The sequence below is a fragment of the Triticum dicoccoides genome, chromosome 3B (assembly GCF_002162155.2).
Source record: "Triticum dicoccoides isolate Atlit2015 ecotype Zavitan chromosome 3B, WEW_v2.0, whole genome shotgun sequence".
In the NCBI taxonomy this organism is placed as follows: Eukaryota; Viridiplantae; Streptophyta; class Magnoliopsida; order Poales; family Poaceae; genus Triticum; species Triticum dicoccoides.
The window spans coordinates 679,832,506-679,844,081 of record NC_041385.1 but is presented as its reverse complement, the minus strand read 5'-3'; the positions used below and the strand labels follow the sequence as shown (position 1 = coordinate 679,844,081).

Here is an 11,576-nt window from a genome sequence, read left to right as displayed (position 1 = left end):
AGCTCTTTGAAATTTTCAAACATTTCTTGAAAAAAGCAAACAATTTTTCAAATTCTGAACTTTTTTGCAATTGCTGAACAAAATTTGAAAACAGGAACATTTTCCCAAATATGTGCACAAAATTTAAGAAATTCATACATTTATCTAATGTCTGAACCCTTGTTCAAAAAGAAAAATAAACTTCAATAAGAAAAAGAACAGAAAATAATAAAGAAAGAAATAAGAAACAAAAGAAGGAAAACAACAAAGAAAAACGAAAAAGAAACGGAAAATGAAAAAATAAACCGGTTCAGGAACCTGCTGGAAGGTTCCTAAAATCAAAACGAATCAGGTGGAACGTCCTAGAAGTTTCCTAAAACCGGCAATACTGAAAACACTTAACGGGCCGGCCCACCCGAAATGACCGCTCGATCCCCTGTGCGTTCCCCCGACATTTTGCCGCAAGGAGCGGCAAATAGGGTTTTCCCGGAAGGCCGCCAGCTTATAAGGGAGATGGATGGCCTAGGCCCAGGTCCAAGCCCACAGATGAAAAGGCCGCCTACGTGTCACAGTAATCCGTGAATTTTGTTCAAGGATCAGATTGGTTGTTCACTCACTGTGAAGTTTGCCTCAAAAAAGAACTCACTGTCAAGTGTTCAGTTACTTAAACTACTACTAGACCCCCAAACAAAGTTAAACTACTACTGATCTAAAAAAAAGAGTTTGGCTCCTCAGTCCTAACTTTTGCTTACCGAAATTTCAAGCGGTTAAATATACTCACTGAGCCACTGTCAAGCACCCAAACAGACTTACTCCAAAGTAGCGGAGTATAATGCTAAATACTTCCTCCGTTTCTAAATATTTGTCTTTTTAAAGATTTTAACTAGTGACTACATACGAAACAAAATGAGTGAATCTATACTCTAAAATATGTCTATATACATCCGTATTTGATAGTCCATTTGAAACTCTAAAAAGACAAATATTTAGGAACGGAGGGAGTAGCTGGCGGTGAGTCCAGATGTAAGCATGCCGCGCCTAAGCTCTTCACGGGAAAAAATTTATGCATGCAAATAGTGCACTTGCGACTTCAAATAATGGGCGGATCTTGAGCCTTCATATACAATGGAACCTTATTCCTCCAACAAAATGTCCTCAATATAACTGGGCTACCAGTTCCTCCGCAAAATGGGGAGCGTCACGTCAAAAAAGATCTAACAATTATACACTGACGGTCAGGGTACACACAAGGAACACACACGGTGTGGGAAGAATTTCCTATAGCTATGTGCACTGCAAAGAGAGGAGTAAACTATCAACAAGCAGGGGCAAAACTTTACGCGTTGAACAGCTTACGGAACGGCCCGTCCTTCCGGTCTTTGGCCGCCTCTGTCAATGCTAGGAACCTCTTGAACCCCGTCGTGGCGGCGCCGCGCCCGAGCGCTGCGGCACGGGCGAGCACGTCCTCCCGGTTGGCCAGAGCGCCCGTCAAGGCGGTGGACATGCTCGGTGACGCTGCGACGGCTTGGGTTGGGAGCGGGACTGGTGCCATCGGGACTGATGCTGTGGCTGTGGCAACTGGTGGCGCGGCTGTGGGGGTAATGGTAGGGTGTTTGATGCTGGGGCTGTGCTTGTTGAAGTCTTCCAGTATAGCTTGTTGGTCTGCTTTTTTCAAGCCCTGTGGCAACGCGCAAAGAGCAATAGAAACAATGAACTTGTGTTAGGGCAACCATACTGATGGAAAGCTGCACCTGCCGTATAAAGGGGTTCAGGTTTTTTAAGCAAGAACCTTGAGCTCAAGTATCCGCTGAAACTCAAGAGGAGTGCCTTCTGGAAGGAGCGCACGGTAGGTACTAGCAACAGAATCAACTGGTGACAAAATAACCTGCGTTGGGTAAGGTTATTAGCCAATCTGGGTGTAATGCAAAGTGCCTTTCCGTAGTACTCATGTACATCATCAAAAACCTAAATTCATTTTCCCAATTTACCTTGAGGAGTGCTTCAGCTTTGCTCATTTCCCGGGTTACAAACTTTGAGTAGCTAGCCGCAACTGTAGTCTGTTACATGCAATACAAAGAAACCAAATGTGAGTTACGAAAAGTAACGCAAAAAAAATGTATTTTTGCAACCAAGTGACGATAGTCGGACGGGGGTAAATAGGAAGTTAGAGTTATGGAGACAAACCTTGGAATCGAAAGGGTTTAGGCTTAGTAGAACTAAAACCGAGTACATGATGTGCGGTTTCAGTACTACTAGCTGTGAGGAGGAGGAGGTTAGCCTTGATGGCCAGGTGGTACCTCGGAAGGACACCTTTCGGTATTTGGGGTCAATGTTGCAGGAGGATGGGGGTATTGATGAAGATGTGAACCATCGAATCAAAGCCGGATGGATGAAGTGGCGCCAAGCTTCTGGCATTCTCTCTGACAAGAGAGTGCCACAAAAGCTAAAAGGCAAGTTCTACAGGACGGCGGTTCGACCCGCAATGTTGTATGGCGCGGAGTGTTGGCCGACTAAAAGGCGACATGTTCAACAGTTAGGTGTGGCGGAGATGCGTATGTTGAGATGGATGTGTGGCCACACGAGGAAGGATCGAGTCCGGAATGATGATATACGAGATAGAGTTGGGGTAGCACCAATTGAGGAGAAGCTTGTCCAACATCGTTTGAGATGGTTTGGGCATATTCAGCGCAGGCCTCCAGAAGCTCCAGTGCATAGCGGACGGCTAAAGCGTGCGGAGAATGTCAAGAGAGGGCGGGGTCGACCGATTTTGACATGGGAGGAGTCCGTTAAGAGAGACCTGAAGGATTGGAGTATCGACAAAGAGCTAGCTATGGACAGGGGTGCGTGGAAGCTTGCTATCATTGTGCCAGAGCCATGAGTTGGTTGCGAGATCTTATGGGTTTCACCTCTAGCCTACCCCAACTTGTTTGGGACTAAAGGCTTTGTTGTTGTTGTTGTTGTAAGTATAAAGTGCAAATATGCTGCCTTATGAAGCCAACAAAGCAAATTTATTGCATTCATTGGCTGCCAACCTTCTTTGAGTAACATTTTGAGTTTGAACAATTCTATACATATTTAACTATTTACATGGCCAAATTTCTTTCAAAGATTCAATGAAGACTTGGTACAAAATAATTACTACTACACCTGGCTGGTTTCCTGAACCAGTCACTGTTAACTGAAAACACGTAGGCTATGCAGTATGGCGTGATCATTATGTTCTGACAAGACAAGGTTACCTGTTTCCCAAGAGCTGGGATGTCCAATAGAACAGTCTTAACCGCTTGAGTGTCCAAAAGCATCTGAAGAAACAATGCAAAGTGATGAAATCTGTGCTAAATAGTAGTACTAAATAGCTTTGTTAAATTCATACGCACCTGCTGTGCACCAGTTTCCGATATGTGCTTGCACTTGTATATATTGAGATAAAACCGAGGACCAAGCGAGGCAGCCAGCTGCAGCACAACAATGAAAAAAGTATAATAAACAACGCTGATAGAAACAAATGATAAGGACCTACAAGGTTTTATCTATAATAAAGAAAATGCTGAACTTACTTTGTCGAGGAAATACTGGAAGTAAGTAGGTGAAAGCAGGCTACCCAGCACAGGAACGGTACTGGACAAAATAGAGCTGATACCATTCACGTACCTGGAATGGAACAGTGTAAAACTTAGCTTCAAATAGAGTAGTGGAAAACTCAGTGAAACCACTTAGCAGTTATTTATAAAGTTGAATAAACTGAAGAATACAGTGTTCCAAACTTTCAATGAAGTGATTTTTATGGCAATAAATATGTAGTGCAAACATATTTGTGCTCGAGTGTGCTAGTTTTAGCATGAGCCATTGGTTGGACTATTTAGAAAAACCCGATGGGGTGATAACTTCGAATTTTAGGGGATTGCATGCAAATTCTGCATCCATGCTTCTGCCATGAGAGTTGGTGTATATGCATCTCTTTACAAGTAACGGCATGCCACTTCCCATAATACAGACCCCAATTGGCAGTTCATAAGTTATCAAATATCCTCTTCTTTTCAGTCAGAGAAAACTAACTACATCAGCTATGAGATATGTGACATCATTGCAATTTTATGGAACAGATACACTTTTCGCAGCCCATGAAATATAGGCCATGGGGCAGTGAGTGGCTTAGCATAACTTCATATTACTTTCAAATATTAGTGGGGTGTGTACTATAAAGGGGATTTGGCAAAATCCTACTCGGATTGATCGCCGACACTTTCAAGAGTCGACCATGGAACGCGAGTCATTGCAACCATTTCAGCGTCAAATTTGGTTTCTACGCCATGCACAAGTGTCATCAATGCTTTTGTGATCACAGCTGAGAATTCATCCTGCAAGCATTGAAGTATTAAGGTATTTCCTATAAATCTAATAGTGATATTAGAATCAGGTAGAAAGAAGAATAAAACAGAAAGATAAGTCACCTGAACGTCAGACATGTCCACCTTGTCAGAAAACTGAGAACTAATTATCTTAGCAACATTCTCAGCTAGCTCACCAGACTGCCAAATTTACAGAGAAAGTTAATTCGCATGAGCATACAGAGGCATCACACACATGCAAGCGCAGACATAAGGAAAGATTAGGTACATGCTGCTCCGTACTAGGCTTCCCTCTCCTCCCACCAACTTTGCACTGAGACTGACAACAGGCCAGCTATGCTGACAAACCAGCATATACGATGCCGTTTTTTGCTCAATTGCAATCAGAATAGTATACCATCTTTTTTTAATCAAGAAACGTAAAGCTATTGAAGGGACTTTCACCCAGGAAGCACTGTGCGGCCCATCTCTGGTGCCACCCACTTCCAATGCCAGCTTTCCGATGTGAAATGCATGGTGGCTGGGTCTTATGACGAGGGACTGGAAAAGTGCCAGGTGTTATGCTATGGGCATCACAACATGGTACGCTTGGAGAACTGTGGAGAAGGGCTAGGTAACTGAAAATATGTAGGGGTCCGCTTCCAAAAGCAACCAATGGCAGCATGTGTTACACACTTGTTTGCGGTGGCTTTTTTTTTAAGTGCGGTAATAATTTATGACACATAGCTAACTTTCCCCAGAAGGGGAAGAAACGTTTTGGTGAACAGCAGAGCTGTAAATATTTACTGGAGAATAGAACGCTACTACTTGAATGCATAAACCTAGAATTTATTTAGTCCGAACATGTTGTTTCTGTCTCTCCAAGCAAGTTCCATAATTCTTGTCGTGGGCAGTAATTTCTTTCTGTTTTCTTCTACACCTACCAGTTATGGCTTAATAGAAAGAAAACTTACCGTTTGGTGACAATATTCTGCGGTATTTACAATGTAACATATCATTTTCTCGTCCCTGTCAGAAGTCTGCAGTGCCCACAGAACATAAAATGCTGTTACCAGATGAGAACAACAAGTGATCGAAAAGCAACCGGTGTAATGATGATTGTCATACCCTGATCTGCCCGTCGGTACCAGTAGCAGCTGCAACAATGCCAGTACCACCTTTTGGCAACCTGGCATATAATTTTGCTGCATAGGCCTTAAGTATTCTTTGAAATACCTAAAAACAAATGTATTTCATCAGCAATGAATCTGTTTAAATTTATCAGATGTGATAACTTATAAAATCGGCAGACAGAACCATAGTCGCTGAACTAATAAACATGTGTTCAGTTGAACCATATGGTTGGTTCTTCAAGGTTATTTCATGGCGCATTCTTGTTCTGTAGGATGATACCTGTCCTATACTCTTTTTAACAATTGAACGATGGATAAGAATCAATATTAGACATTGCAAGCAAACATATATGGTTCTCCATCGCATGCAGCAATTTTCGGTGATGGAAATGCCAAATCACCTAATGTTGAGTCCATATTAAATTTTAGCACACCTGGATCAAGCATCATTATACATAGCAAAACAAAATGCTAAATAATCACATATGGAGAAAGTCGATGAAATTGGAAAATAAAGAAAATCTGAGAGGTGCGCAAACAGTATGCATGAAGGCATAACATTTGGAAAGAACATGGAATTATCGATATAAAAGGAAAACTGTTAACAAAATCTGGAAACATTGTATACCTGAAACAAGTTGAATAATGTTTGGTTCTTTGTCAATGCACTGCACCTCTTTAAGCTTCTTCTAATTACCAAGAACACCTGCATAAGGGAAATTGCAAAGCAGATTAACATAATGTTTTGAAATATGTTGTTGACCATCAAATGCAGATTTGCACATGAGATCTGCTACACACGGCTTCAGGAAAACCTAGCATCGTTATAGCATACTGGCAAAGTTTTGACCAATACTGAATTGCTATTTGCTATCAGTCACGTGTAGTAAATTTGCCAGAAACAAGATTTCGAACTAGCAAGAATTATTTCCCATACCTGCATGCTGCTTGATAGAATGTTTGTTTGACTCCCTTCCTCGATTTCCCATTTTTCTTCCTGCCAGCATAGAAGGGCGAAATCAAGCTAAGCAGGCTCAAACACCAAGAGTTCAAACTTTAAGTATGTCTATACTTGTCTAGCGTACCTGGATAAGTTTATCTAATTGTTCGACCAGAGATTTCTCCTCTAGTTCTATGTACACAGCCATGTATGGCTCAAAACAAGATGATATAATCCCATGAAAGTTGAACTGCCAGAGTACAGAGCAAAATATGATATATATGAGTATACGACACATAGCTCGTAATTCAAAGAAGTAATAAATATGCACTGGCCCATAGTTGATAAACTACTAACCCCAGCACCAGGAACTGACAAATCTTTCTGCTTCTCTTTGTCCTGCCAGTAAAGAATTGCAGAAGAGTTGGAAAGAAAAGATCAACAGAGGAAGAAAAAAGTTGAGACTAAGCAAGTAAGCAGCAAATACTTGTTCAGCTTCATCATTGGGCACTCCCAGTTTCTTCTCGTATTTCTTCCGTATATCTGAAACAATTTTATTGTGTTCCGTACCCTCATTTTCATCATCACTTTCCAGCTCTTTATTCCGAGCAGTCGTGGTTCCTCCACTGAATTTCTCAGCCAGTTCTTCCTCAAATTCAAGGGTTCTTTGCAACGCCTGCATTGCAAGAATCTCAGAGTGTTTGGCGCAGAAGTTCCATATCGTAAATGAATGATTGCACACTCAGTTAAAACATTCAACATATGTAGTATGACACAGCTCATAATCCAAGATATAAGCTGCTACAGCATTAATGCATTATGTTGTACATAATTCCGTTACTTCATTGATATTTTGTCGCATTAAAACCAACAGAAATCTAACAGTATACCAGAAGCAAGATGAAATCAATAGAAAAATCATCCAAAAGATAAAATGATTTGATATGATATAGGTATCAGTCGTCTGCACAAAATGGTAAGACAAAGGGCACATAGTAATTCCCATCTGTCACCCATACTTCCAAGAAATAACAAGCAACTTACCAATAACAAAGTTGCAACATCTGGCTTTTCTTTGAGATTATTCAGGATATCGACAAGCTGGGTCCTGGAAAAGAAGCAATTTGTTACCAGTAAATTAATTCGTCCAGCAGAAGATAATAATTGATCTGACATCTGAGTGGTCAAATATAATTAGCGACATAATGCATAAAAGAGGATGTAAACTAAGTAAGTGATGGTTGCTTTAGTTCTATGTAAAACCCCGTGCTTGGCGAAGAAAAGTAGGAAGTTCATAAAATGCAAAAGTGGAGAAGCAAAATCAAACCTTGTAATCTTGCAGAACTGGATACACAACAGATAATCAACATGCCAGGAAGGTGGAAATATTTTCCAGGTATCTTCATTTGACCGCAATCGGCGCTTAATCCATGCATATCTCCTTTCAGTCTTGTCTAACTTGGCCAATTCTGTTCCCCCCAAAGAAGCATCAGAATAATAATGGAGCAACATGTACACACATTTGTAATAAAGTGAAATAGACAACTGATGTATGTAACATATACAGGTTTTGACCTGCTCCGTCAAAGATCTGCTTATACGAGATAAGCTCCTTGCTGCAAAAATTCTTTACTAGTTCTTCCCTCACGGACGGTTCCAGAGCATCAACCACCAAACAAGCATCAGATAGCTGCTGCAATAGATCCTCATCTTCTGTTTCCTTCCCAGTCCCTAAGCTGCAAAGTTATACTAATTTGTGGATCTTTTTCATAGTTTGAATTATATAGCAAACAAAACAGTTGGTTAATAAATACTCCCTCCGTCTAAAAATAAGTGTCTTTGATTTAGTACAACTTTGTACTAAAGTTGTACTAAATCGAAGACACTTATTTTGAGATAGAGGGAGTACAACTTTGCAGTGCTTCAATGTGTTCCCATTTCTCAGGCATGAAATAGTCAGGATTCCCAAACTGTCTGTCCAGCAGGGAAAGTATTTGATAAAGTAGCCTATTTAGGGAATATAATTTTTTATGGCTTTTTCAATCAAGTTATTTGCTATTCACTGGATTCGAACTATATCCGCTGATAAAACCTCACTTATTGAGTGATAATAATTGAAAAATGACGAGGAAATGAAAAGATGCCACTTCCCAAGTTTGGCCACCTGTTTCTAGCTAACTCAGGGATTAACTGTCAATTGCATTCATCTTACTTGCAGTACCTGACTGGTTTACTACTCCAGATAGTGTTGCTACCAAGGACAAAATAAAGTTCATTTGTTGTGTACCTTGTAAAATCTGAATATACATGTGATTTGAGGATTTTCTTGATGTTCTTGAGTTTCTCTCTGAGCTCTGATATTTTTGGCACATCCCGATAGGCTTCAAAATGACTGCACAACTGGTTCACTGCCTGAAGGAAAAAAAGGGTAATGAACTTTCCTGAATAACATATGCACACAGATAAAAGCACCAGCATGCCAATTCAAAATGGTTACAGTAAGAGGTAGCATGGACATCAACGCTAGAAAGTTTGCAGATGTACCGCCGATTAATGTGTCTTACACGCTTACCTCGAGTTGTGCAGCTGCTTCTTTGTACTGACGCTTTGAGGCCATGACCTGAAGTTGCTCGACAGCAGAAACTGGACATGACGTATGCACATTACGAATTAGCTTGGGTGGATGTATTTTTGCTACTGAACGTTTATTTCTAAGCACAATAGCACATACCCCAAATAAAGTGAAGTAAAGAAACTAACCAAGCATAGTAAGGCGGTGAAGAGCCGTTATTGTAGTTGTTATATGCCTCTTGGCGCAATCCAACTTTTTAATGTCTCGGCAGATTTCTTGAACCATTGTTTCACTTTGCTCAGCCTTCGTTTTTATTTCACGTATCTTATACATTAGTTCCTGTTAGTACACAGCAAAGTTAAACTCCAATCATTTCATTAAAAGTGCACTCCAGTACCTGATTAACATCCTACCCTTTTCCCCCCAAATAAGCATCCTACCGTTTCCAGAGCTAATCCAACTATAGTTTAGTAAGGCTTGCCGCTCAATCAATTATGCAGTAAGTTCATTGTGATTAATACGCAAATCACAAGGAAAAGGGAAAATATGACCTGAACAGCATTTGTGGCAGCAGCAAGTTCTTCCTTGGCCTTGGTTCCCGAGTTACTCTGCGGAGTAGCAATATCTTTCCGTTATCAGATATAGTATAGCAATAAGCAATAATAAGCACATACCAAGCAATTCTGGGGCTTCCAGCCACACATTCTCATTGAGTGCATATTCAAAGTAAATTCACTGCAATTGCGTCATCGCAATACCACACTCCCTACTTACACCAAAGTGCGTAACCCATCAGCTTGGGCACATTAACCAGCTCTGATGCAAAGAGTGAAGGTATTGCAAATCACACCACTGCGCAAATGGAACACGGGATCACGAGTCCGAACCTGCTGCCGGACGGCGGCGAGGATGCTGGCGTCCACCCGGCGAATCTCGCTCTGAATCTTCTGCATCAGCGGCTCGACCCCCGACAGCGACGCCTCTGCCAAGCCGCAGAGAAACAAACGCGAGCTGTAAACACTATAATCCTCGAGCAACCAATGCTAAATCCCGGGACAGCGAAGCTCGAAACGAGCGCATTGCCGCCGCCGCAGCAGCAGCAGCATCGCGGGCGAGCAGCCTAGCCGAGGAACGGGAATCAAATTCGAGCGGCGAGCGTACCGGTGGGGAACATCTGGTTGATGTACTCGAGGGCGCTGGACTTGTCCATGTCGGGCAGAGATCTCGCTGCCCCGAGCGCCGGCTCGCCGAGGATCTGGAGGGTTCTAGAAGGATCTGGGAGCAGGGGAGCGGGACTAGAAGGGGGCCGATCCGATGGGACCCGGGCGGTTGGGGAGCCGGGCTCCCTCTCGCGTGCGCGGGGGAGGAAATGGAAGGCGGGGACTCGTCGGCGGGGTCGTCCGCGTCGGCGTCGGCGTCGCCCGCTCGACCGATTTGTGCTCGGCGGCGGTGGGCGCCGAGTCGTGACGAGTCGGTTGCTGGCAGGTGGAGCCCCGGTATACCCGCTTTCCTGCTCTGAACCCGAACTTCACTTGGTAGTTAGCCTATTTTTTAAAAAACTTGTTGGTCGAGCAAAATGAAATGCACATAGTGACTTTCTTGCTAGGGAGGGGGGTCATGCAGAATTAGTGAGCTAATGATAGCACGAATATTCAAATACACATAAGCTTCTAAAACTTATGCTTAAAGTTCAAATTTCAAGGTTGGCGAGTTCCAACGAGGTTAGGGTTTGGTGGAGGAAGAGCCGAACACGTAGCTTCGGACGCACCAGCAAAGTAAAGGGGAAAGCCAATTACCACAACATCATCAAGCCCTCGCATGAATGCGTTGTTGGTCAATACTACCGCAACTAGGATCATATAGATGGTAACAAATCTGCTCATTGCGCTCGTCGCTTCCCCACACAATAGTGACTAGGACCTAACAGTGACTTGGTCTAATTTTTTGAACTTTGCATGACCTACAATGCGGGTATTTGGTGGACTTGGCTTTGCTCATGTAATTGTTGTATGGTCATCCAAATCTCGATGGTATAGTCGATACAAGTTTGTGCTGCTGTTGATTGTGCAGTTCATTTGGTTTTGTTGATTGCTCTTGTTCATTTGTACACTCATATAATTGCTTTCTTGTTGATGTGTGTAGCTGATGCAGAGGAGAAATTGTTTACTGTGTAGTCGACGATAAAGATACCTGATGGTGGAATGATGATGTCCAGAAGGCGATTAAAGAGAAGAAAGGTTGCATTCAGACGCATATACCTGGATAGGAGTGCAGACAACATAGAGAAATACAAGATGGCGAAGAAGCCCTCAAAGCGAGCTATCAGTGAAGCAAGGGGTCGGGCTTATGAGGACCTCTACCAACGGTTAGGCACGAAGGAAGACAAAAGGAATATCTATAAGATGGCCAAGATCCGAGAGAGGAAGACGAGGGATATTGGCCAAGTCAAATGCATCAAGGACGGAGCAAACGAAGGACGATGAGATTAAGCATAGATGGCGGGAGTACTTCGACAAGCTGTTCAATGGGAGAATGAGAGTTCTACCATTAAACTAGACGACTCCTTTAATGAGACCAACATGCGTTTTGTGCGGCGAATCCAGGAGTAGAGGTCAAGGAGTCTT

At 42.4% G+C, this 11,576-nt stretch overlaps 1 protein-coding gene across 1 annotated transcript; it reads right to left on the bottom strand.

Annotated features, from left to right (window-relative positions):
- Window positions 1-1,068: 1,068 nt before the first annotated feature.
- On the bottom strand, window positions 1,069-10,452 carry LOC119277817 (vacuolar protein sorting-associated protein 53 A-like). The gene is made up of 24 exons (XM_037559139.1): window positions 10,114-10,452; window positions 9,840-9,934; window positions 9,504-9,560; window positions 9,141-9,291; window positions 8,953-9,023; window positions 8,668-8,792; window positions 7,956-8,116; window positions 7,708-7,849; window positions 7,425-7,488; window positions 6,868-7,056; window positions 6,738-6,779; window positions 6,526-6,630; window positions 6,378-6,437; window positions 6,069-6,146; window positions 5,436-5,543; window positions 5,282-5,347; window positions 4,431-4,508; window positions 4,204-4,337; window positions 3,537-3,630; window positions 3,357-3,434; window positions 3,219-3,281; window positions 1,968-2,036; window positions 1,769-1,864; window positions 1,069-1,657 (listed from the first exon to the last, which is right to left on the bottom strand). The coding sequence occupies exons 1-24, from the start codon at window positions 10,160-10,162 to the stop codon at window positions 1,316-1,318; spliced, it is 2,517 nt and encodes an 838-aa protein (XP_037415036.1). The 5' UTR covers window positions 10,163-10,452; the 3' UTR covers window positions 1,069-1,315.
- Between the last annotated feature and the right edge of the window lie 1,124 nt (window positions 10,453-11,576).